This window comes from Xenopus laevis, chromosome 6L (genome assembly GCF_017654675.1).
Source record: "Xenopus laevis strain J_2021 chromosome 6L, Xenopus_laevis_v10.1, whole genome shotgun sequence".
Lineage (NCBI taxonomy): Eukaryota > Metazoa > Chordata > Amphibia > Anura > Pipidae > Xenopus > Xenopus laevis.
In genome coordinates this window covers 73,282,073-73,309,558 of record NC_054381.1, presented here as the reverse complement: position 1 = coordinate 73,309,558, position 27,486 = coordinate 73,282,073, and the positions used below count along the sequence as shown (strand labels likewise).

The 27,486-nt window shown below is 38.7% G+C and overlaps 1 protein-coding gene across 1 annotated transcript in view; it reads right to left on the bottom strand.

Annotated features, from left to right (window-relative positions):
* Positions 1-417: 417 nt before the first annotated feature.
* LOC108719042 (little elongation complex subunit 1-like) overlaps positions 418-27,486 on the bottom strand; it is a 43,466-nt gene continuing 16,397 nt past the window's right edge. Inside the window, exons 9-21 of the mRNA XM_041566173.1 lie at positions 27,382-27,464; positions 27,140-27,179; positions 27,001-27,060; positions 24,903-24,986; positions 21,884-21,925; positions 19,979-20,340; positions 15,666-19,406; positions 13,441-13,609; positions 5,400-5,560; positions 5,121-5,311; positions 2,455-2,561; positions 2,026-2,124; positions 418-1,429 (exon numbers count right to left, since the gene is read on the bottom strand). Coding sequence (XP_041422107.1) covers positions 1,233-1,429; positions 2,026-2,124; positions 2,455-2,561; positions 5,121-5,311; positions 5,400-5,560; positions 13,441-13,609; positions 15,666-19,406; positions 19,979-20,340; positions 21,884-21,925; positions 24,903-24,986; positions 27,001-27,060; positions 27,140-27,179; positions 27,382-27,464 — 5,336 coding nt within the window. The 3' untranslated portion in view covers positions 418-1,232. The remainder of the gene's footprint in view (positions 1,430-2,025; positions 2,125-2,454; positions 2,562-5,120; positions 5,312-5,399; positions 5,561-13,440; positions 13,610-15,665; positions 19,407-19,978; positions 20,341-21,883; positions 21,926-24,902; positions 24,987-27,000; positions 27,061-27,139; positions 27,180-27,381; positions 27,465-27,486) is intronic.

Below are 27,486 nucleotides of genomic sequence, written 5' to 3'. Positions count from 1 at the left end.
ACCCCCGAATCCTTTGCGAAAGATTCAGCCGAATACCGAACCGTATCCGAAACCTAATTTGCATATGCAAATTAGGGGTGGGAAAGGGAAAACATTTTTTACTTCCTTGTTTTGTGACAAAAAGTCACGTGATTTCTCTCTCCACCCCTAATTTACATATGCAAATTAGGAGTCGGATTCGGTTCGGCCAGGCAGGATTCGCCCGAATCCTGCTTAAAAAGGCCGAATCCGGGCCGAAACCCGAACCGAATCCTGGATTCGGTGCATCCCCAGTATTTACACAGGAATCTAAACCCTATTACTGGAATCTGTATTCTAAAGAGCTAAACTGCTAGTTAACTTGTGCCTTTTCTCCTATAATGACACCTTGTTTATGTAAACTATAGCACTGATCCTGAAAAAAACAAATCAGTTTTAACAGTGCAGGTACTAAATAATTACTTGAAAAAAAAACTTTTTTTTTTGTTGTTGTTACTATTCCTTTAACATCAAGTTACTTTATTTTCTCACCATCGCTATTAATAGAGCAAGCAAATCAATCGTACATTAAATAGCAAACTATGGTAGATGGCATTGCTGTGTTTTGAAGCTTTCTGAAAAGCAGTGTACCAGATAACAGATCTTATACCTTTGCTTCCAAACCTATCAAACAGGTCTATACAAGATGACTTTGGTTCCGCATCGGTAAAATTTAACCTGTATTTTAACCTTACAATGAATGTAAGTTTCTGTAAAACATTTACATGCCCGAGTATGGCATTTACATATTATTGTTGTTTGACGTTGTGTGCTTTGTTGTGCTATAAAATTACAAACTTAAAAAAAATAAAGTTCTAACAGATAATGGCTTATTTCCCATATATCACAATGTGCAAACAATTTAAAAAAAAAAAAAAAGGCACTTGTTGAAAGATACACCTATCCTTGAAGGTAAGAAAGAATCCAGATCATCTGATGCAACATTTGCTGCCCTAGCCATGTCTGGCTAAACAATGATACCAAAGTAAACCTTGCAGTATTTCCTGGCTCACTGAGGAGTATGAAGCTGAAGTTGACTTTATCAAAGGCTCCAACATTCCATTTACTGAGCAGTTCAATGAAAGTGATACTGACAGTACCAGCTTCAGCAACGCTTACTACATAATGAGGATCAGACAACAGAGGCTGCTGGTGAAGTTGGAGGCCTCCTTAAAATTCAGGGATAACGGTATCATATGAAGTGCAGATCTTGACTAGCTCTCTTTATCAGCCAGAGAGGCAGCCTCAGCCAGAGAGGCAACATCGGCCAGGGCACTTTTGACAGCAGGAGGAATATTGTTGGTTGCAGCCTTCTTCCAGACATCCAAAGTCTTGTGTATTGTTCCTGGGTCACAGGGAGCCACATCACAGAGCATGTATACAGAAGCTAGCTGAACACCCCAACTCATATCTGTATAGAGAGCATAACATATGAGTAAATACAAAAATGACATGTATGGAAAGGATTTAACAAACCAGAAATCAAGCTATAAAATAATTACAGTAAGTAAATTATTTTAAAAAGTTACTAATTGCAAAGTAATGAACTATTTAAAAATGTCCACATATTCTATTCAGGGTAGCTAAAGTCTAATTTAACAGTTTATGATTTATCTGCTGCTTTTCAGAAAAACAAAGTTTTTGTTCTTTATGGGAAATGGCTTGCTCAAGAAGCATGTAGTCTCTCTTTGAAAGATTGTTCTTCAGTCTAAAAATCCAAGGTGTAACAAAAGGTTCCAACGATAATTGTGATTTAGACTTCAAAGGTTGCATAGTAAAAGCAAGGACACAAAATCTACAGAACTATGAATATTATCACTACTGTAGCCTTCTTTGTGGAAGTCTTCACATGTATTGGCAGGGCAAAAGCAGAAACCAAAAAACCTTCCATTCCTGCTCCTACCACTTAGAGCTCACCACCAGATTAGATAAATATGATGTAAATAAATGTGTATTGCAAATGTTTCAAATTGGAACTATGTATATAGCGTCATACAAAGCACTTACCCTCCTCTTTTGCATGCTTGATAAATGCAATGATAACCGCACTTATATTCTTAACAGCAGCGGTAAACCCCTCCTTCAATCCCATCTGACACAAACAACCTTTCAAAGACAAGTGGTTACGTGTAAGAAAGGATAAATAAATGTTGTGCATAAAACTTGCTATGTACACAGAGGCTAGAATTCTATCAACTCAATGTATTGACACCTTAAGAAAAAAAAGTTTTTGCATCAAACTGCACTCCATGCTTCTGTACACAGGCCATGGGGATACCCAAGCCCCATGTTACATTAGCCTAACAAAACAGGCTTTGTTTAGACAAACAAATGGTATAATAAATGATATTCATTTTATTTAATTTTAGTTCTGTTCGTCCTTTAATAAAAGGAACTGTTCTGGTTTGTAGTCCACAAGAAAAAAAACAATCTTACCAACAAGACGGAGCACTGTAGCAACAGCGACATCTGAAACAAAGGCAATGTTTACACATCCTTTTTTACTCTTCACCCACTTATCCAGAACTGGCCACAGCTGTTTGCTTCAAAAAAAAAAAAAATTAAAACTTCAAATAGCAATGTGTGTCGTCACAAGAATAATGGTAAAATATCAAAAACAAACGTAACATTTTGCTATTGATATCCCTTGCACTATTTATGATCATCTTCGAACATTCAAAATGAATAAGTGATGCCGTCTGCTTTCCTTTGCTACCCAAATAAAGAAAACAATGCTTTCCTTGATTGAAAGGTACAATTATGCAGTCACTGACAGCATTGCATTTACTGGTTTTGGAATGCAAACTACATGTCTTCTTTACACAGAGCTGCCTTAATGTTGCAATTACTTGCTTACTGCCAGCAAAAAAAACATTGTTCCATGTTTAGATAACAGCCAAAACTTTCATTAGGCAAAACTGGGCTCCAATATGGTTTAATCCAATAATACCACATCATCAAAAGGAAGCTGGACCCCATAACACAGTTATTGCTGAGAATTAAGGGAGGTCAATGAGCGTCATGTAAAAAGTTGGAGCAGCAACTTTATTGCTCAGTTAAGTTACACTCAATTACTAGTCCTCCGTTGGCCTGCCAGCCATATAAGCAATGCTAGCACAGATAGTTTGTGCAGGAAGGCAAGTAGGCTGGCAAGGGACACAAATAATCAAGTAAAAAGAATACGTTTAAGAAAAAGCAGCACCCAATTCCAACTATTCCTGTTGATAATGACAGCTGCAAAACAAACAATCGCAAAGGCTTGGAGAACCAAGCATATCTCTATTGAGGTCACGAAGGGTAAAATTGACTGGATAATGGTCTAGGAGAAGATGTCTAGCATCTTATTGGATATTCACCAGAAATACCTGCTGGTTTGGTCCCCTTGGATCAAATATAGATTTGGTACAAATTATCAAACTACGTTTTTAAGCATTTAAAACGTTACCACTGTCTTATGTCACTTGTAACAACTTTTATAGTTCAATGGTTAATTTGATTGTCAGTATTATGCTTTATGTTAACCAACAGTGGATGTTAACAGTTTAGCTATGAGTTAAACTCAATAAAATATTGGAATATAAGAAAAAGCAGCACAAAGCATTACTAGCTTAGCTTTGTAGTTCTGTGAATAAAAGAAATATACAGAGTGTCAAATTATGACATGCTATTAAAGTAAAGGTAACATCTGATTTAAAAGAAAATAGGGCACATTGAGGAAAATGGTCTAATAGGCACATTTTGATTAAAGGGGTTCAATTGTTTTAAGATGGTTCACCAGAAATGGAAATACTTTTTTCAACTACTGATTCAGACAGATTGTTAAAAAACCTACAGCTTGGTCAACAAAGAATCTAAACACAAGGAAAACTTTACAAAGTGATGTGTGGGTCAAGAATTTCCTTTTGACCAACAGCCAACTCTTACAGGCCTTCTTCTAATTCAGCCCAACTGTTCTAAATATTTTATTGACCTGCATTCTCTAGTAATGTGAAAGGTAGGCATGGCACATTGTATACAAACACTGGAGGGGCTGGAGAATGGGTGACTTGCCAGAACACCTGCTTGTGACTACTAGTTTGTCTGCCTGAACCATGGACACACACGAATATTTGGGCGCACGATGATATGTGAATAAAAGCACCATTATTTATCAGAACTGGAGTGCTGGTCCATCCTTTGATGACTATACAGTATTACTTTGACCAAGCACCTGTGAAAATATCAAAGTGGTTGGAGTGCAGGTACCTTGGACATAATATATAATATATATATATATATAATATAGATAGATATAGATAGATATAGATAGATATAGATAGATATAGATAGATATAGATAGATATATATTGGCCCGACCAATGGCTAGTTGGTGTCACCGTGCCTCGGCGCTGCGCTTCTCCCACTTCACATGAGGTAGTAGCTAGTGCAAGCTGATGCCCAGGGGAGCCGTGAGTGCAGACAGCAGCCCCCCATGCTGCTCAGTGCGCTCCCTTGTTGCTCCTACAAGCCCATGCTCCTTTACATGCTGTCAGTAGATTATGGGAGATAGCCAGGGAGGAGAAATTGAGCGCCGCACAAAGGATTGTCACCATGTCGCCTTTTCTGAAGAGGAGTGGTAGCGGAGTTTTGGTAAGTTATTTCTTAATAAAGGCTTTGCGATTGTAAAGTTTAATTTGTCTTGGTGAGTTTTTTTTTCGATGTATACCAACAAATTTTTATGTTATTATTTTTATGTTACTGGTCCTTTAAATCTCCAGATCTTTTTCAATTAAACAAAAATGGTTCTCTTTCTTCCATAACACCCATAAAGTCCCAGCAGTGTCTATTAGTGTTAACTACTTCATCGTGGTACCCCTCCCTCCTTTTTATTTTTCCTCTCCTTTACTATGCATATCAAGAATAAAATCATGTCAATTTTTAAAAAAAAATAGGATCACACAAGATGCCACCAAAATTCCTATTCACGTTCTCATGTCACAGATTAACTACTGTGTGTTAGTTGGCCTCATCCTCCAGAGACTGTCATCACTCCAGTCTATAATAAAAGTGACTGCCAGACAATTCAGCTATGCTGGTAACTGGGTTAAGACTATAAATAATACCTTATGACATTTTCATGAGTCCATATCCATTTATGGTGGTAACATAGGAGATTGACAGCAAATACATACTCCCAATTTTTATCATTTAGATCTTCACCAAATTGCTCACTCTGATGAAATTTTACATTGTTACCGAGTTGAATTGCCATCAGGACACTTTGCAGAATAACACTAGTGTTTTGAGGAGGAGACTATAAAGAAAAGAGAATTGAAACATGTATTAGAAACTTGAAGATACAGAATACCTTTGTGTTTTTTGCTTGTTAGAATAGAACTCACCTTTTCCCAGTTTAGGTAAGCACTCAAACAAATACGGACATCTCCTTTTGCTAGTTGCTTAAGAAGTGCCTGCAATGCCTTGCTGATCACAGAATTCAGAGATAATAAATTGCTCCATGAGCTTATTATAAAGAGAATCAGCTTATCAGGCTCTGGGAAATCTGCATGAAAAGAACAAGACTGAATACTTTGCAAAAAGCTATATTTATATGGGTATGGGTTAATTTTTCATAGAATACTTTACATGTATGGGAACTTATGTAGAATGCGTGAAACCTGGTGTTTTTTCAGATAAAGAATATTTCCGTAATTTGGATCGTCATACTTTGTCTACTAGAAAATTGTTTAGACATTACATAACCCCAATGGGCTGGTTTTGATATTTTAGTATGGATCAAGTAAGGTACTGTTTTATTATTACAGAGAAAAAGGAAATTATTTTTTAAATTTGCATTATTTGGATAATATTGAGTCTATGGGAGATGGCCTTTCCGTAATTAGTAGCTTTCTGGATAAAGGTTTTCCGGATAATGGATCTCATACCTGTATAAGCAAACTTAACTTTAAATTATTTCCTCTATGTAATAAGACAGACTTTATAACTAAGCTAGTATAATTCTTTGTTGATGGAAAAACAACCATATTTTATTTTTAATGTTTAAATGTTTTAGTAGTGTTACAAAAAGCCCCCAAACTCAAAAACCTTATGTCCCCAGCATTCAGTAGAATAGATTACATTCCTTTATTTCCAGTATCAAGTAAACTTGCCTCAGAAATCTGATGCTGTAAACAGGCACAGCACACAAAAGAGCAGATCAATTTTCTTTTTTATTAAAACATTAGCAAAAACAAGTCATGTACAGGAAACGATCATTTTAATTTCTATACAAAAAAAATAAATGCAATGTATGCACAGGTCTGCATTATTAGACTAATAGATATGCAGTAATTATAAATATACCACTTGATTTGTCTAAGGCCCATAAAAATGTTCTGTTCAAAGCCTTTAACAGTACAGGCAAACTCTGATATATTAAACATTGTCGCTACAGGTATGGGTTCCAATATCCGGAAACCCATCATCCACAGAAAGCTTCAAATTACTGGGTGAAGAAAAACATTTTATACCAGGGAATTATTCTGGATAACAAATCCCATACCTGTAACTCATATATAACTCCACAAGCATCTAAAGCATAAAAGTTTCTTTGTTTGGCCTATGAACAATATTGTGGCAGTGCTTGAGTATAAACTTACCCTCTGATTTTAATAAAACTAAATATGCAATATGGCAATGAATAGAGTGCACACAGTAAGTTCTTAAATTTTAGCAGCAGGTTTCAAGAATAAAAAAAACAATAAATATAGGTGGATTATATTTATTTTTTACTTACAATGAAAACATTTTTACTAATGAATGCTATTCTCATATCTACAAGGGGGCTGTTATTTAGTTACATTCCCACAATTCTGTTGATCTGCTGCTGGGGGAAAGGGAGGGGGTGATATCACTTGTTGGGAGTCCTTTTCAAATGAAACATAAAATCCAAATTTAGTTTTTATTTAAGCATTCATAGCTGTTGTAAACTCATTTAAAAATCTCAGCAGTCAATAAAATATTGCCTGCCCCTCCTCTATATGCCTTAGGCATAGAGGCGGGGTAGGCAATTACTTTCACTTTCCATTCAGCACTTACTAGATGTCACTGCACTCCCCACATTTCCCCTCTAGCTTTACCATTTGATTGTGTAACCAGTGCATGGGGATGGACATCAGGTCCCCCATTCTGGTGCACAAACAAAAGTTTGAGATGATCCAAGGCTTGCCTTAATAACAGTGTCCACAAAATGGCACCTGCCTGCTTGCTATAATTATGAATTCCCAAACCGAAGGAAACAAGATCCAAATAATTTATATAGTGTAATTAAAGTTTATTTTGCTTGACTAATGTGATAAAATAGGATTTGGAATAATTTTTTCGGGTGACAGGTCCCCTTTAACTAAGCTTGGTACATTTATTGAAACAAACATGTTGTGCAGAAGGCCGGTTATTTATATAGGTTTGGAATGAAAAAACACATGTAGGAGATTCTTTTTTTCTTGAAAACAGACATGGCTCCTTCATGTCAATGATTTTATAAGGAACACTTTAATTTTACATCTGATTCAAACACAGACATTTTTGTCTTCTTGAGTAATGTTAATTAAAAAAAAAATGGATTTTTCGATACTCACCATTAAATCAGTTTCTCTGTAGTAAAAAGGGGACAGAGGGAACAATGGGAGTTAAGCGCCACCCTCCAGGAGGCAGGACACTTGAAAATAATTAGTTATGGGGCGTGCCATACTTGGCTTAACCACGCACACTGTCCTCAACAATCAGTTTATCCAAAAATAACTCTGTAACAAGAATACAACTGAATAACTATGACAGTATGAAAGCCAGGGATTATCCTGGACACGACCGTCTGGTCCTAGGGCGGGAAGTCCTGTGTCCTCCTTTCGACTACAGAGAAACGGATTTAACAGCGAGTATCAAAAAATCCAGTTTTCTCTGTCATTTTAGGGGGACACATGGAATGATGGGGACTTAAAGCAGTCCCAGAACAGCAGGGTGGGACAAGTCAATTGAACATAATTAATGTAAAACATACTGCAACACCTTACGGCCGAGGAAGTCCTCCGCCGAAGAAGTTGTGTTGAGTCTGTAGAATTTTGTAAAGGTATGTGTAGTGGACTAGGTAGCCACTCTGCAGCTCTTGTCCAGTGAGCCAGAATTGAACCATGCTGATGAGGCTCCCGTTGCTCTTGTGGAATCTGCCTTAACACCCTGTGGTGGTGTTTTTCCTTTTGACAGATAAGCTTGTCTGATGGTCTGCCTGATCCATCTAGAGATGGTTGTCTTAGATGCTGGTAGACCCTTACGAGGCCCGGTTGGAAGAACAAAAAGGGATTGAGATTTACGAAAGGGCTTTGACTTTTCAAGGTACCACCCGAGTGCTCTGACAACGTCTAGGTTGTGGAGACGTCGTTTCTTGTTATTACTGCGGTCTGGACATAGTGGTGGTACTATAATTTACTGATTGATGTGGAAGGCAGACACAATTTTGGGTAGGAATGAAGGAACTGTTCGTAATACTGCCTTATATTTGTGGAACACGAGAAATAGTTCACAGGAAAGGGCACTTAATTCAGAGTTGTAGAAATTGCCACCAAAAACAGTCTTGTATGTGAGCCAGGTGTCGGAAAATGAACTCATAGGTTCGAATGGCAGGTCGAGCAGGGCCTTGAGTACCAGATTAAGGTCCCAACCCAGAACTGGTTGAAATGGAGGAATCGCATGTGCTACTCCTTGTAAAAAAAATCTATATGGTGTCCTCTGTTGCTATTCGGCATTGAAACAGAATAGACAATGCTGATACTTGTACTTTTAGGGAGCTGAGCTTTAAACCTAGCTGTAGGCCTCGCTGCAAAAATTATAGCACTCTGCGAATGTTGAGTTCTAGAAAGGGCAGATCGAACTCTGTACACCAATAGTAGTAGGAATGCCACACTCTGTGGTAAGATTTGGAAGAAGTGGGTTTACGTGCTTTTAGCATTGTTAAGATGACCTCTTCGTATATCCCTTGTCTTCGCCAGATGGATGCCTCAACAGCCATCCCATCAAAGTGAACAGGCCGGGATTGGGATATCAACATCTCTTGCAGATCTGAGAACCATGTTCTTCGAGGTCATTAGGGAGCTACCACAATTACCGCGATGGCCGACTGTCTGATCTTCTTGAGGGCCTGAGGCAACATCGGAAGAGGGGGAAAGATGTATGCTAATTCGAATGTCCATGGTTGTGTCATGGCGTCCAGCCCTGCTGCTAGTACGTCTCGGGATCGAGCAAAGAATGTGTGAACTTTTCAGTTGTTTCTGGATGCCATCAGATCTATCTGAGGCTGACCCCAGAGGTAGGTTAGCTCCGCGAATGCCTCCGGATGAAGCTCCCAATTTGCCCGGATGCACCCAATTTCGGCAGAGAAAATCTGCTTTTATGTTGGACACTCCTGAGATATGAATGGCCGAAATCTTACTCTGTTGGCTTCCGCCCACCCCAATATTATTTGGGCTGGTTAGTGCTGCTTTGCTGAGCGTTCCTCCCTGACTGTTTATGTATGCCACTGTGGTGACGTTGTTGCTCTGGATGCAAACTGGTTTTTCATGCAGGCGGTGCGACCAATGGTTTAGTGCTAGCTTTACTGCTCGTAACTCTAGTATGTTGATGGAAAGTTTGGACTCCTCAAGAGACCATTGACCTTATGCAGATAGATTGTTCCACGTGGCACCCCAGCCTTTGAGGCTGACGTCTGTGGAGATGACGTTCAAATCCGGGGTCGCCCAGGATGAAGAGCCTCCCTTGTTGTCGGAGATTGGTTGAGTGTTCGAGACAAGGGGCCTGCTTTCCAAGTTGAAAGTATGTTTGCTTGCAAGGCTCGTAGTCTAATCTGTGCAAACGCTACTGCCTCTATGGCCTCTGGTGGGAGATCGGGATTGTACTTGATCTCTGATTTTGTGTGTTGTTTGTCTTGTGGAAGACATACTGTGTGATTGTGTTGAATTCCAAGCCTAGAAATACCATCTTGTGGCTGGTCTGTAGGTTGGACTTTGACCAGTTGAAGGTCCAACCGAAACTCTTGGCTTTCTCTTCTGACCTGGCCTTCAGGAGAAGATCGTCCAAATATGGGGTCACCAACACTCATTGTAACCGTAATGCTACTGCCGTTATCGACAAGAGTTTGGTGAACACCGTGGTGAAGACGAAAGTTCAAATGGAAGCACCACAAATTAGAAGTGTACTTCTGGTGAGGGACATAAATTGGTATGTGGAGCTAAGCTTCCTTGATGTCTAGGGACATCATGAGTGGTCCTTGTACCACTCCTCGATCACTGAACGGAGTGTTTCCATCTTGAAACTAATGGACCGGATAAACTTGTTGAGTTGTTTGAGATCCAACACTGGCCTGAAGGATCCCTCCTTCTTTGTTACAATTAACAGATTGGAGTAAAACCCTGTTTTATGTGCTTCATTTTGGCAATGCAATGCAGAAAGGCTTTTGCCTTTTTGGGGAGAGACGGAACTCTGGACATGAAAATTTTTCGGGGGGGGGGGGGGTAGCATTGTGAAGTCGAGGCGATAGCCTTCTGTAACTATTTCACTGACCCATGCATCTGAGGAGTGATGGGTCCACACCTCCCAGAATCTTAGTAACTTGCCCCCTATCTTCTCCATCGATTCCGGAAGGGCTGTCCCGTCATGCTGAGGTAGATTTGTCTCTAGCGGGCTTGTTGAAGATTTTGTTGGGCTTTCATGGGGCACGACCATTATCGTGGGTCTTGCTACGAAAGTGTGAACGTTGTGGTCGACTATTTTTGTGTGCATAGCGTGCGATTTGGCCATAAAAAATTTTTCCCACGTCTGGCTGTCCCTGAAGATCTGGCCTTCACTTGAGGAAGAAAAGTACTTTTTCCTCCTGTTGCTTGTGAAATTATCTACTCAAGTTCCTCACCGAACAAACGTTGCCCCTTGAAGGACAGTGAAGTTAGTGATTTCTTGAAATTCAGGTCAGTTTTTAAGCCACAATGTCCTGCATCCCACTACGGACAGGGCTGAGATTCGGGCTGTAATCTGTGAAGTTTCAAGAGTAGCGTCACACAAATAAGACGATACCTCCACGACTGTTTGTGCAGAAGATAGTAGATCAATCCTGGGCACACCATCTTGGATGTCTCGGACTAGAGATTCTGCCCATGCCTGAATAGCTCTGGACACCCAGGCTGATGCCAGGCAGGGTCTTCCGAGTCGAACCGGAGGAAGAGTAAATTGCTCTTAGGAACCCTTCTAGGCGCCTGTCTGATAGATCTTTAAAGGCTGCTGCATCAGTCATCGGTAGAGTGGTAGACTTTGACAGTATGGACACTGGAGCATCCACCACTGGGGGATTAGTCCACTTATCCACTAACTCTTTAGGAAAGGGGTAAGACTTTGAAAACTTCCTTGTAGCTTCAAAATTTCTTTCTGGATTGTTCCATTCATCTTGTATCATATCCGTCAACTGCTCATGCGATGGAAAGGATGTTGTGGACTTGTGTTGTCTCTTAAACAATCTTGACGATTCTGCTTGCTTTGGAGCTTGCAAAATATTCAGTACTTCAAGTACCCCTTGAATGATTTTATCGACATTGTGTTGAGAATCACGATCTCTCTCACGGTCTTGATTTTCCTCTGTCTCCTGAGGATTCATCCAACAGTGGTATTTAGCCCTCGGACTGAGATGAGACCTGCTCCGCCGAGTCATTCGGGGAAGCATGAGCTAAGGTGTCACCTTTGGAGTCATCTGCGCATTTGCGCTTACTGGTCTGTTTTTGGTTAAGCCGTGCCAGTGCCTTTCCTAAGTTGTCTACAATGGTTGGAAGGCCTTGATGGGACGCTAGGGATTGCGAGAGTTGCACTGCCATAGAGGAGCCGGGGGGTCTTGATCCAGGGCCAACTGATCCAGAATGGTGCCGGGTGCCAACACGCTGTGGCGCCCGGGGAACCTCACCGGGTCCCCCCAGTCGGCGCGCTGGGCGAGAAGCACGGGATTTGAGCGTAGCAAGAGAGCTGGCAGGCTTGTTGCTCATGTGAGTCTGGATGGGCGAAGCAGATTGGAGGGGGGGGGGGTTTTCTGACAGACTGTGCCACAATAGCATTTGGCCACTGAGGGAGATCGAGTCACTTACCTGATATTCACAACAGCCAGACTTCTGCAAACCCAGAGGAAGCAGGCACTGTCTGGATGGTCGTTATAGCCATTAGGCCGTAGAAGTCTTTCCCACTAGGGAAGTCCATCCTCCTGGTAGCAGGACACTTGAAAAACTGATTGTTGAGCACAGAGTGCGGGGTTAAGTCAGGTATGGCATGCCCCTTAACTAATTATCATCAAGTGTCCTGCCTCCTAGAGGGTGGAGCTTAACCCCCATCATTCCCTGTGTCCCCCTAAGAAGACAGAGAAAAAAAATAAATCTGGAGATCAACTGTGAAGCTGCTGTAGCCAAAGTTCAACCACAAATGCTAATTTTTAAATGAATGTCCCATGTAAAGTTCCCAACAAGTTTTTTTTGTCAATTGTGCAGAGTACAAGGTAATGCATAGGCTTAAATGTATAAGCATATGGAGAGAGCAGCACCCGAGGAGGGGGGCAGAAGTGTGGATGGAGACACAAAGAAGATGGGAGCCGGTAGCGTAACATTAAGATGGCCGGGAAATTAATTGAAGGGCTATTATGGAATTATGGAGTGAATGGGAATGATTAAGCGATTCAGTGGTCAATCCAGTAACGGGACTAGGAAGCGGTTATGTTGATGTTCCAATACAGCCTCAAAGAATGTTACATTAGTGACACTGGGAACATAGTTGTTAATCACAGAAGTTGTTACAATATGGTTATCAATGAACAGTGTTACTATGTATCTTGTTTTTAACCCTGCTTTTAACTTGAGTTTGCTGCTAGATTTAATAGAAATTTATATTTAAAAGGACTTTATATAAACTCTGGGGGAATTGAAACGTTATAGAACATGGATTTATGGCAACATACTTTAATGATAGGTGCCCTGTTCTGACGAATACCTAAGTCATAGCTACTGCCGTTTCCTGCCAGACTGTGTATATAAGGCATGTTCATTGTTAATGAACTACTTTGAGAAAGGCCTTAGGGTAGGCCGAAACATTAGTCTTCAATTCCAAATAAACAAGTTTTTATTTAATATAAGACCTGAGAGTGCAGATTCTTCTGGGATCGTTGGTTTTAAATGTATGTATATGCAAAGCCTGTCAGACAAAAGGGTTACGGCAAATGGCGTTCATTGCTACAAAGAAAGTTACATAAAATATTTACTATATTACAGTTACAGTGAGAATTAGCCAGTAAATATAAAAAAATGGCATGTCAATTAATGCTTAGGAAATGTCACAACATTCAACTCATACAAATATTCAGGTTTAAGAATATCTTACCTTCTGTAATAATACTGTAACAGAGAACACAAGCCCTTTCCAAATCTCCTATTTGACGGCATAATCCTGTGTAAACTCTACAGAGTGCCTGTATAACACTGCAATCCAAGGATGCCTTCTCATTCTTCAGCTTCATTAAAATTGCATGAAGTAAATCTTCAGCCTTTCCCTTTAGACACAATTTAAAGATATAGCACAATGTATTTACTCAGTGTACTTTATAAAAAAGGAACATTAATTAGGGTTCATGTACCACTTAAGTTTAATAGGCAAGGTAATAATATTGCACATGTACACCTTTACAATTACAATAGTTTAACAAAATTGTAGCTGTTTACAGTATAAGGCTTCCCTTACGGAGTATGAACCCGCTTCCTGGACTACTGTTAACGCTGAGTATGGCAGCAGGTTGAAATAGTCATCAAGGAGTGTGTGGCATTGCCAATGCCCAGTCTCTGCATCGCTCATTTTCATGTCATTAATACTATTGGCAGTAGTGCTGTCCAACTGGCGGCCCGTGGGACGGCGCATAAAAGTCTACCTGCTGTGACTGCTTACCTTGTGTAACACCTGTGATACCTTTATCACATCTCAGTCCCAGACTACAACTGCCCACATAGTTCACCTGTTCACACTTCAGACAAACTGCTGAAGGGATACCAGGTCATGATAAGTTTCTCTGTCTCCTGCTGTATTCTGCCTGCCCTATGTTACCTGTGTGAGCCATACTCTACCTGCCCTATGCTACCTGTGTGCAACAAACTCTGCCTCCCCTACTATGGAAAGTGAACCTGGTGGGGGTTTGCCGGCATTTGGAAATACTTGCTAGGGGGTCCCCAAGGTGTTTAATCATGTGCTGGGGGGTTGCTGTGCTATCCACAGGGGAGGATGATGCATATGAATTTAAGGGTATGTCTTCATATGATTTAATAAACTTAATTCGAATAATATCCTGCAGTGAGCACCAACCATTTGGTTTTATGATGTGCTACCACCATTAATGTGGATATAGTCTTAAAAGTTCTTGTGGTAACATGGGTGTGGTTTAAAGTGGGTGTGTTTTAAAACAGGGAGTGGTCACCACTGGCTTCCATTATCGGCCCTCCACCATGTACACAAGAAAAAATTAAGGGCGTTGGTACTACAGAAGTTGGACAGCACTGACTTATAGGATTAATGCAATGTTAAGTGAATGTGGACAGCTGGAGGATGTGCAGCAAAAAAAAAAAAAAGCCATGCTGTCATCTCTGAAGATTTCTACTTGCTGCCTCTACACAAACTGGTAGGTACATAATCTTGTTTATAAAGACTACACATTTTTTTAAATCAGATATGAGGTGCAGAGTGTAAACAGAACCTGTCTGAAAGACATGCTCTTGCACAACTGTCCGGAGTAACAGTAAATGACCCTTTGTATCTTCAGGGTATATTTTCTCCATGCTTAAGACTGGATTAGATAGGTGCAATGTATTGTCTGACCAAATAGGATAAAAGCATGCAAATATATTTGGAGAGGATAGAAGATTTGGAAAGCTCCTTCTAACAACCAAACAAGATATTATTATTATTCAGTCTTTTGAAATTCACAAAAAAAAAAAAACAAATTACAAAAAAAATATTTCTGGGAACAAGCATGAAATATACACTGGAAAGTTTTTATTTTGCAAATTATCATTAATAACCCTAACCTTACCAATAAAAATAAATACAGACAAGAACAGGAGACTCAAAATACACTTACTATATTAAGCACAACTTACTTTCTCACGTTAAGATAGTTCATAATAATTAATAACAGTAATTTTCATTATAACACTTTAATATGAACAAGTGTAGATTTAGTGCCAGATATTTCTCATTAACTCCTCCCACCCACTACACTATACATTAAGGAAAAGTGAATTAGGGCAACATCTTCATGTGAAGGTATCGGTACACTCTTCTGTGTGTTTCCTCATACAAGCAAAAAACAAGACCCTGGCGTCTACTAAATCTGACCATAGCACTAATAGTAGGGGCCTTAGACTGTACGCTTCACTGGAGTGGGACTAATGGATGATGAACAACCTCTGTACTGTGGAATAAGTATGCTCTACATAAAGGATTCTACTATTAAAAATCTGCAAGAATATTTTGTTTCCCTATAGTTATATATACATACATTTGCATAAGTTATAGAATATTCTTATACATGGTATCTATGCAAAAAGAATAAAACCACTTACTTTTTTGATGGAGCTGAATTCATAGATAACTTCTTTTTCCTCATTCCTTGTAACAGGAATTTGGGGAAGTGTCCCTATGTAAATATGACTCATAATTACAGGTAAAAGGTCAAAGCACAGTTCCTCTACTTTCTTAAGAGCCTTTGCTACATCATCTTCATCAGTGGCTGGGATCACACGGACGGTTGCTAACTCATTATCAGCATTGCAAGATTCAGCTTCTTCTTTTATACCAGAACTTTTATCTGCAGGAGCAGTAAAGCAGGCTTTAAGGTTTGCTGCAACTGGAGACTCACTATCCAGTCGTAATCTTTTGGCACTTTTTGGCATTGTATTATAATCGGATGACCTTTTATTTATTAAAACAGAACAGCTGCTGGAAGACTGATTAGTTCTGCCATCTTTTTGCCCATCTTTGTCATTGCTTGTTTTTGAGCAGCTCCCAGTTTTTATGAAAGCAGTTGAAGTAGATGTAATTGTTTTAAAACCACTTATCTGGCTAATAGAGACAGGTTTGCAGTCTCCAGGTAAGCACCTGTTCAACTGAACATTGCCTTTTAAAATATTTAATGTCCTCGCACGAGCAGATAATTCAGGGTACATAGTGTCTAGTATCTTAACAGAGTTTTCTTGTACAGTGGGTGTTGAGTTTACAGCTGCAGAAGGTGGCAGCCTCCCAGGCACGGGAAGGGCATGCTTTGGAGTTGCTGCACAAAACTGCAAAGGCGAAGATAGTATTCTTTGACTACCTTTCTCTGAAGGGGAGGGTGTGGTAAACATAGGGGATTTGTATTGCTGATGGTCTGATACTGGTGACATCACTGGTGGCACAGGAGTTACTCGCAATGGAGAAATCAAATCATCAAGGGGAGATGGCAAAGATGAACGACTTGAGGATGACATAACAGGAGACAAAGGGCGCACAGTTCTTGGTGGGGTTGCCAATAAAGGACCCAATAGTGGTGGAAGTGGAGGACCCATTTCTGACCTTACTTTGTTTATGATTTCAGGTGAATGCTGTGTCTTTGTAGAAGTATCAGCATTTGCCAATACAGTCTGTCCTGACTGATTATTTAATGAAAGTGCTCTTACTTGAGAAATGTTATGGGTTTCTCTCCTTGATTCAGTACCAGATGAACTATTTACAGGATTACTAGTCCCTTTAAGGATTTTAGAAGCTGATATATTTTTTCCAGGCTTCTTTTCTAAAGATATTTTATATTTTTTAACTCCAGGATCAGGAAAATCGTCCAATCTTTCAAAGTTCCATATGAGGTTTTTACCAGGAACTCTACTTCTGCTAGGTGGTTGGTTGTCATTTTGAGCGCTCTGATCCTCTGCATTATGCATTTCTGATTTCTGAACATTTTTATCAGAAATGGCAACGTCTTGACTTTCTTGGTCTTTGAAAGACTTTTCATTTCCTATGTCAGGGTTATCATGATTCGAGTTAAGCTCTTTTTCAACAGTAACACAATTTATTGCATTTGTATTTTTCAATGGATCATTATGCATTTCAGCAGAATTTGAATTGCCCTTTAATAGGTCTACTGTTCTATTATTTTGCTCATCAGAATTTATGTCTGTTACTCGTTTAACAATTGCGTCTTTTGTGCTATGCTTTACTTCAGCCTCTACAGATCTATCTGTTAAGTCATCAGCAGCCAGCTGACTAGTATTGTCATTAGCATTTTCAATGTTTAAAAAGCTGTCACCAGACGTACCTTTCATAATTGATTTTACAAAATTATTTGTTGAAGATTTTAAATAGCTAACTTTACGCACAGGAAAATCATCTTCAGAGTCATCACTATCTAAGCAGCCTTTGCTTAGTCTAGCATTGCGATAAGTTTCCTTTATTCCAAAGAGACTTAAGTCATTGTTTTGTGCTGAACTGTTTCCAGAATTTTGTACTCCCTGCAGAGAAGCTGCTTGTAAGCTTTTTGTGTTTATTTCCTTAAGGGGAGAAGCCATAACAGAGTCTTGTAAAGAAAGGTTACTGGTTTTTGAGAGTAGCTGATGGTAAGACTCTGGTGAAACTTCATTACCTGGTTCTACATGAGATTCTATGCTATGCAAAAATGAAGAAATTTTTCCTGAATCAATGCCAACTAGATTTTGACTTTCATTTTTTTCTCCTTCAAATTTAGAATTAGTTAGCTTCTTTGAGATGTCTTCATACGATTGTTCATAGTTATTTGCTAATTTTGATTCTTGGTCATTTATTTTGCTTTCTTTTGTACTCCCCTTGAACTCGGTCAATGACGTATCAATAGATAGCAAATTGGTGCTACTTTCTAGGGTTTTCTTTATTTTGTCAGTACCTCTTCTATCAGTTGCTTTCACAGTCTCTGTTACTTGATTATGGTCACGATCCTGATCAGAAAGATTTTGCATACTTGAAACAGGTATATCGCTGCCATTTTGGCAACACGCAGAAACTTTGTCAGCACTTTTCTCTCTTTCCTGAGTTTTTTCATTTTCAGATTTATTTAAATCATAGCTCTGATCTTCTGAAAAATATATTGTTGATATTGTTGATGTACTGTTCTCAGTGTCACAACTTTTTTTAGGCTGATTATGACTTGGATTTGGTTCTTGTTCCTCTCCGCTAGAGGTAACAACAATGGACACTTCAAGTTCTTTAATACTTGTGGTTCTACACTTGTTGTTTGCATCAGATTCTGAAATAAATGTCTGCGACTGTTGAACTTGCTCGTTATCTGAATGGACACACTCACTCAAAAAAATGTCACTACAAGATGGCGCCATATTTTCTTTGGAAGAGGGTCCTATAACAAGCACTTGTTCTTTCTCTAAACTTCCCTGCTCCTCTGCCGTTGCTGAAGTTTCCTGGCACTTACCAGAGTTATTTTCTGGTGTAATTAAACCATGTTGTTTGACTGCTGATTTGTCTTGATTGAGGTTATTCTGAAAGCAGGAAAAACTGTTATGTGGCACAGTTGTAACAGTTTCTTGAAAAGGAGATGCAGTAGAATGAGAGCTGATAGCCATAGATGTTTCTGTGTGAACTGGTCCATTCATCTTCTCTTCTGTATCACAAAGCAAAATACCTTGTTGTGGACAGGAGACATCTTCAAATTCATGTTCCTGACAAAATATTTTTGTATTTTCTTTAGTTTGAAGACGTTCTGACAAAGAACAGACTTCTGCATCTGTCCTTTGAGTCATAGCTTTGTCTAAATAACTTTCAGAGCGGTCTAAATGACTTTCCCTTGTATTTGTAGCTGTACTACTTACTGTAACAATTTCAGAATCAGCAGGAGAAGAGTCACTAGTAGAGATTTTGGATGGAAATGCATCATTGCAGTCATTTAAATCAATTGTTTTCCCAGACACTATATCTTCGATGGATTCCATAGTCAAATCTTCTCTACGAGTAATAGGCAAGACTGAAGGAAAGTTATCAGTCAATACTTTTTGCTCATCATTCAGTCCTGTAGTTTCTATGGGTTCATGGCTAAAGCTAGGGCATGCATCTTTTTCTATATTTTTGCTAATTTGCTTGGGAAAGTCTAAATGAGCTTTTCTCCTCCTCTTCAAAAAATAGTTACTTTCATTCACTCTTTCACAAACATCAATTAAGTTTGTTTGTTCTTTAGAGCAAATTTGGTTTGCACTTGAATTAAGATATTCCATTTTGCTTCTTAAAAAAGATCCTTCTGTACTGCCTCCTTCCTCCTCATAACTAGAATCTGTGTATTCTCCAAACAACGTATCCTAAAAAAAAAAAAAATTTCAGATTATCAGGTTTTAGAAGGGAACTAAAATTAAAATGTTACATATATTACAAATTTGTCAATAGACCTTTACATTATGTTAAGAACAATTAATTTAAATGGTGTTATTTGATTTTTGTTAACTTAATCCCTTAAACCTGTGATTTTTGAAACCTCTCCAATGCCTGGGAGCATAAACTAAAGAGGCTTCCTGTCATCACTGCAAATAAATGCCTTTATGTCAGTGAACAATAGCAGAAGGTCTAACAACAACTCAGTGTGTGCAGTGTGATCCAGTAAGCTGCACACCACATTAAAGTAGATGGATCTTTCAAAGCATAGCAACTATTGCTAAAATGATTGAACCAGATATGTAAATTGACTGACTCTGCTGAAACGCGTGGTTTACATTTGGCTGCTCTGTCAAATTTAGGCTAACTTGATGAATAATCTCTGTGGAAGAAAGAGCTCGGTTAGACAGGCAAAAACGATTCATTCTACAGTGGTGTAAAAAAAATAATAATAATATGCTCCTCTAATATGTGGAAATCATTTATACAGCAACTTTAATACCTGTGATGCTGATGGTGAAAATGTAATAGGTGACAACAGAGGTGGAAGAGGTCTTGCCCAGTCAAGCAATTCCAGAAATTCATTGGTCATTTTCCCATGATCAGTGCTGAGCGAGTAGCTGTCTGCTAAATCTGGGACCAAATAATCTGGAGTCTTTTCTTCATAGAAGGCACTGTCACCATTACATTCTGCTACAGTTTCTTCAGGAATCGTTGGGCCTTTAGATTCATTTGATCCCGTTATAACTGGCAATTCTGCTGGGGCTGCCGACAACTCATTTATGGTAAAAGGGCTGCTGTGATTCGGGGTAATTTTATTTTCATCAGAACTCCTCTGAGTTCTAGCTCTTCTTCCATTCTTATCTGAAAATGAAAAAAATACAAGTAAAACACTCCATTGCAGATAGTGAAAAAAACTGTGGGTTAAATACACTTTAAATATAAAATAATTGTTTAAAGTTTAAAAGGCTGAATTTATTTAAACTGTAAATGTACTAGCTAATATTAAAATGAGAAAATACAAAGGTGTAAAAACAATGTAGTGCTGCCCTGCACTGGTACAACAGATGAGCAGAAACCCACTGTATTATATCTTCTCAGTTATCTACTATAACTATATGCCTTTTCACCTTTATTCAAAATGAATGGCTGTCTGCCAGCACTTTGTTTTTATAAAATATAGATATCTTTCTGAAGCAAACACACCAGTTTTACCAGTGAAGGGCAACAGTACATTATAGTTTCATTACTTTAAAAAAAGTTGAATTTTTGGTGTTACTGTACACACCTGTGACACCTCTATTATTCACACCCCTAAAGAGTGGTCCTGATAGGTTTCACTCTGAGTCTCCTGCTCTGCCTGCCCTATGGTCCCCCTCCGTGCCATACTCTGCCTGCCCTATGCTCCCCCTCCGCGCCATACTCTGCCTGCCCTATGCTCCCCCTCCGCGCCATACTCTGCCTGCCCTATGCTCCCCCTCTGCGCGCCCTATGCTCCCCCTACGCGCCATACTCTGCCTGCCCTATGCTCCCCCTACGCGCCATACTCTGCTTGCCCTATGCTCCCCCTACGCGCCATACTCTGCCTGCCCTATGCTCCCCCTCCGCGCCATACCCTACCAGCCCTATGCTCCCCCTCCGCGCCATACCCTGCCTGCCCTATGCTTCCCCTCCGCGCCATACGCCCACCACCGTGTAGGCCAGAAAAATTCTGGCCCTCAGTACCACAGAAGTTGGACAGCACTACTTTAAGCCATGGACTCGTGTGCAAAAAAATTTTAAGACCAGCACAAACAACAAATAATTCGTATGAAGATAGCACACATGGCCACAAAGAAATAACTTCATGTGGGGGCACATAAGGCAGTTGTGTCAAATTCATCAGTATCAAGAGACAGGAAATTTGGTCTGCTCATGCTTCCTATCACCCAGTTTGGGAGGCCTTTGAAAACTATAAAGTTGTACGACATGCAACTTGCCCCCAATTCCCTTAAGATCTGCCAAACTGGTCTGTGGCTAAAAAAAACTGATCATGGCAACCTAGACAACCATGTTTTACATGAAACAATATGGTACAAGCGATCATCTAAATACTGGAATGTGTGGCTGACTCGGATCGGGGCTGCAACCGTTTGTTGACCGTCCGCACGTATTATGATCCAATCGTTGGGCCCTAGGGCCCACGATCAGATCATCCCGATATCGCCCCCCTCAATGTGGGCATATCGGGGAGAGATGCCAAACAAGCAGATCTCTACATGTATGGCCATCTAACGGCCAAGTGATTTTATACAGTTAATGGGACTTAAACGTGACTTTTAATATCCTCCGATTTTACAACAGGATTCACATTCTTTATTATCAACACAAAAGTTTTTGTTTTTTTCCCCCACATGTGAAAACTTACGGTCAGTGGCCTTCAGCTCTTGAGCGATGTGAAGATGTTCATCTGTTAACAAAAAATATGGGATGTATCATATACTTATGATATACTGAAACTATTTAAAGATGATGAACTGTCCTATTGAGTAAGGCATAGGTGCCACAACAAGCCTAAATATAATTTAGGGTTTCACAGTTCCTAGCAGATTTTCTTTCTAATCATTGCCTAAAGGAGCATTAAAGTACAAAAAAAGGTAAAGATCATCCTTAGTAAGATTTAAACCAGCTCTGTAATCGACCCCCATCATTACTGAACCTCTTCACCATGGTCGATATCATCTAGTTTCCTGTTCTTGCCAAAATCCCCTGCCCTGGGAAGTGTACTGATCATCAACCCATCTGGACTTGGGAGATCTTAGCCCAAACACTGTGAAGATGCTCCTTTACACAATGCCCAAGTCTCTGGTTGTGCGATTTGGTGTTTTCTTTCATTACACAAAAACATTATTGGGCAGATTTCCCCTTTAAAATTAGATTTTAGTATGGTGTAAACAGCAGAAGTCTAAGAAAATCTCCCATTCGGCAGTTTATTCTGAATGCTGGAGCTTAAATTTATCTGGTTGCTAGGGAGTGTTTACACTATCAAATGAGAAAGTTTAGGAATTAAAATGGAAGATTGATAGTAAAGTGCCTGAAAAGAAAAAAAATATTTTGGTTGCTAGGTATAGGTTGGGGGTAAGCATGATTTTATATATCTTTCCCCAGTTTACTATAAAGTTGAACAAATAACCCTGCTTTTTTATATCACCAATCAGCCAAATAGTGGGAAAATAGCTCATACTAGATTCATATTATTCCACTAGCATTTCTAATCAAATGTAGGATCTGGGCAGAAAGAGGGCAGAGTGATCAAGTTTCATATGAAATAGGCAAGTTGGAAATTCTTTAATGAGAATTAAAACACTGTTGTCATTAACATCCTTAGAAGGAAAGATTAGGGTGTCTGGTTGTGGAGAGCAGGTTATTTTCCTCAACTCAACAGGATGAAGCATGCCAGAAACTTTTTGCAGGGGTTCAAAGGGATAAGAAATTTAGATGCTTAAAAACTAATGGTGACATCAGACAAAAGAAGTCTTGTTTTAGCATATTATTTTAGAACACAACTAAACAAGTAGAACTCTGCAGCAGCATCTTCCACTCTGTTACATCAGTTGGAATGTTTGATAAATATATTCAAGTTCTCCAGCTTGAGGATTGTCCTTTTACAAAATATCTTGGGGTCGTTGTTGGGGATCAATGAGATCTTTGCCCTGGTCCCACTCGTACATTAAAGTGGCGCTGCTGATAACAAGAGACAGAGGAGGGACTTGAGCTGCTACTGTGGAGTTCTGCTTGTCACTCACAGAATGACCATTTCCTATAGGAGAATGAAAGGACACACTCAGTTCTCATTTTATCCCAGACACCAAGCTGAGATGATTTCTCTGCAGCTGTGATATAAAGAACCGTTTTAAGAGTGTGAAATTGAGAACTAGCAAGCTGATCTTGGGGAATTCAGCAGGTGAATAGAAATCCGCTTACACATCCCTTCACCTGCTACTAACTTTCTTAAAACACCCCTTAGATGTTTAGCCCACACCTCCTGCTGGTTAAACCTGTAGTGGCTTTAAAAGGGGGGCCATCCATGTTATATCCCTTTCGACTTGTACAAAAGATAATACACAACCATTTTTTTATTGTCACTATACAAATAAATGAAGGAGATGAGGCAGACACAACTTGGGACATATTTACCAAAGTTCACCTCTATTTGCCAGGTGTATTTTCACTACACATCTCATATTTACTAAAATCAATATTTTCCTCACAACTGAAACCCATTTAAGGTTTAAGTGGCTTGCATAATTTTCCCAAACGTATAAACTTACATAGCCTTACATTTATCAACATTGAATCATCTGCATTGAATGCATGCAAGTTTGTCCAGATCCCCTGCAAGGATGGCAAATACTGAATATAATTACTTGGGCCACACACAATCATTAAGCCACTTGTCCACATACATATCATTACTACTAATAAAAGCAAAAATCTATGTATTGCTGTAGCAAAAGCTTTGGAAAAATCCAAACAGACCACATGTATTGCAACCCCACTGTCAAGGTTCCTATTTAAAGCGTTTACATTTGTCCCACAATCTATCCTTCAAGCCATGCCGATTACTATTTATAATGATATTCTCCAGAACATAATCTTGAATGTAATCCCTTAACAAACCTTTTTAATAGCTTGCCCACAACAGATGTCAGACTTTCATAGATCATATATATATCTATCTATATCATATCTATCTACAGTTAGGCCCATAAATCTTTGGACAGAGAACTTTTTTTTCAAATTTTGGGTCTGTACATTCCAACAATTTTAAAACAACTCAGATGCAGTTGAACTGCAGACTTTCATCTTTAATTCAGTGGGTTAAACAAAAATATTGCATTAAAATGTGAGGAACTAAAGACTTTTTTTTTACACAATCACTTCAGCTCTATGGGAGTGCATATTTCACACTATTCACATACTGGAGCTTTGGCATTATTGGCGTATATTAAACCTCACGGGCACATCCAAAATATTTTATCTTAGATAGAGACAGATCAATCAAATCCAGTCTTATAATGTGACAATATTCCTTAACAAGACATTAATAGGTCTTAAGATGCTCTCAGTTCATTAGACATGTCTTACCATAGCCAGCATCCCTTTGTGTCTTAAATTAGTGCCCAAACCACAGCTTTCTTCTGTGAGGACTTCATTCTTTAAGCTCGACTGTGGGGCATTATCAGTGAGCCAAATAGAGCTACATTGGCATGAAGCATTGTAAGGGGGTTAGGACTGATTAATAGGCACAGGACAGCTTGCTGTATGAGAACATCCAAAAAAGCAACTTTTTTTTTTACATACTTGCCATCAATGTTGTCTTTGAATGACAGGAAATGTAAATCATAATATGCCACTAGATGACAAATGTCTATTATTTTGCTTACCCAACAGCTGAAAATGAAACTGGCTTTCATTTGGTGAAGAGTCAATACATCCCCAAAGCTCTTCCAGAAGAAACTTAATTTTTCCTTAAATTGCAAACAGAAGTTAAATGATCATCAATTAGTGTATATATATATATATATATATATATATTTATATATATATATGTGTGTGTATATATGTGTATATGTGTGTGTATATATGTGTATATGTGTGTGTATATATGTGTATGTGTGTGTATATATGTGTATGTGTGTGTGTATATGTGTATATATGTGTATGTGTGTGTGTATATGTGTATATATGTGTATGTGTGTGTGTATATATGTGTGTGTGTATATATGTGTGTGTGTGTGTGTGTGTGTGTGTGTGTGTGTGTGTGTGTGTGTGTGTGTGTGTGTGTGTGTGTGTGTATACGTACGTACGTACATACATACATACACACACACATTATATATATATATATACATACATACATACATACACACTCAAAGTTAATGCTATCTTTAAAGGGGGAATGCCAGCTTCCAAACCAAAATTTGATAAAAAGGCTGCATCATTTGAAATCCAGGCAGGGAAGGAGGGACTAAAACACTAATGTTACAAATTGTAACAACTACTGCACAGTTTACAGACAACATGCAGGAACTACATAACCCAAAATTCATTGCACTATGATGTTCCATTCCTTATTGAAATTCCATGTGCAGGGAATTGTGGGGTTTGGAGGATGCAGTCTAAGGACAGCTGGCTGTTGATACAAAGTAACAGTAGTCAGCCAGCTCAGCAAAGTAGTCAGAAAGATCAGCAGAAGAGCAGGGGGCTAGGCTTAGGAAACTGTCAGAAATCATTAAAAATCATGAAAAGTCTGCATATTTTTAATTGATTTTGTATATTGCAAAGTTACTTGGAACTATGTTTATTTTTCAAAAAGCTTAAATTATGTTTTTGTGGCGTTCTTTGAATAAGAAAGGCATAAGCAGTAATCTTGAAAACATTAAAAGGGAAAATGTCATTGCAATAAATTCATTTTCTATCATTACAATAAATATGTATGGTAACAGTAGCCAATTACTAAAATCTTCCTTTGTTTTCTTAAATTTGCTTTTCTTTTTATAGTTTGAGATACAGAAGTGTTTATCAGTGTTCTTCTTCAAATTATGTGGTATAGAAACTGGGCTTTCCAAAACACTCATGGCGTGGTTAAGCTTGTTAGATCAGATGTAACCTGTTAATGGGGCTATTTTAATAACACTGGTCAAATTTGGCCCACTGCATTAAAACACGACATCAAACTAAAGATTTGCTTTAATTATCTGCAGTAGACTGATTAAAGGAGAGTGATTGCTGCAGGTTATGGCGCTGGGGCGAATTTTTAAGCTGCAACAACATCTAAGAGTCATAACAATGTTAGGTTGAACAACTTAAATTAATATCTAAACTGTAAGAAGAAACCTGTGTTGGTTTAAACTAACCCTTTTTTTGTTATCAAGGGCATTCATAAGCAGCTGAAGAATCTAGCAATCCTAATGTTTTGTCTTATAATTAAGTTGAGAGGTCAGGAGATCTCATTTTTCATATCAAAAATATCAAAAGGTTGCAGTGAAAAAATACAACACATTTTTGTTTGAGCTATAATGCTATGATTTAAAGTAGTAGTGGGGAAATGTAATAAATAGTCTAAAGCTTGCCATTTGTAGCTATTCATACCAACCACAGGTTGCAAACTTTATGCCATTACATTAAAAAAAAAAAAAAGAGGCACTATTATCTTTAAGGATGACCTGATAACCAGATTCAGTTCAGGATTCAGTTGGATCCTAGTATTTTTTTTTTTGTTTTTTTGCAGGATTTGGCCAAAACCTATTGCATAGCAGAACTGAAGCCAAACACCAAATATAACATGAATATGACCAATGGGAAATTGAAGGACATTTGGTTTTCCATTGCTCATTTGCATAAGTAAATAAGATTCACATTTGACTCCGAAACCTGACAATTTTTGTGGTGGATTCAGTATGTGTGTGAATAATGGAATTGTAGTTTCCAGGCATACTCCAGTCAGATGTACATTAAATTTACAGGTGTAAAATAACTTACTTTTGTCAACGCTGACAACAGGCTCATCATTCACAATTTGGGTCTGCGCATTTTTCGTTGCTGTAAAAAGAATGCAATTTAATACCCACATTCAATAAACAAAGCAAGGCCACACTATTCAATAATAAATACAGCCTACCTTTTCTGAGCTTTCCATTTTTGGAACACGCGAGTTTATTCTGCGAAGAAAAGTCAAATTATAACTCTCGATTTTAGCTTCAGTTTAATGCCACTTGCCTTAACAAAAAGGAAAAGTATGCAAACTTACTTGGCTAGGCTCAACCACATAAATGTATAAAAATTGAATGTGGATTCCACTGCCTTTGTATACAAAATAATTCTTAATTACTTGTAACGAAAACATATCTATGGATTTAATACCTGCATCTTTTTGAGTTCTTTTACAAGAGCCTTCTTTTCCATTTTCAGCTTTTTAAAGTCTTGGAAATGCTTTACAGAGACCTCTGGAGAAAAACAAATGATTGC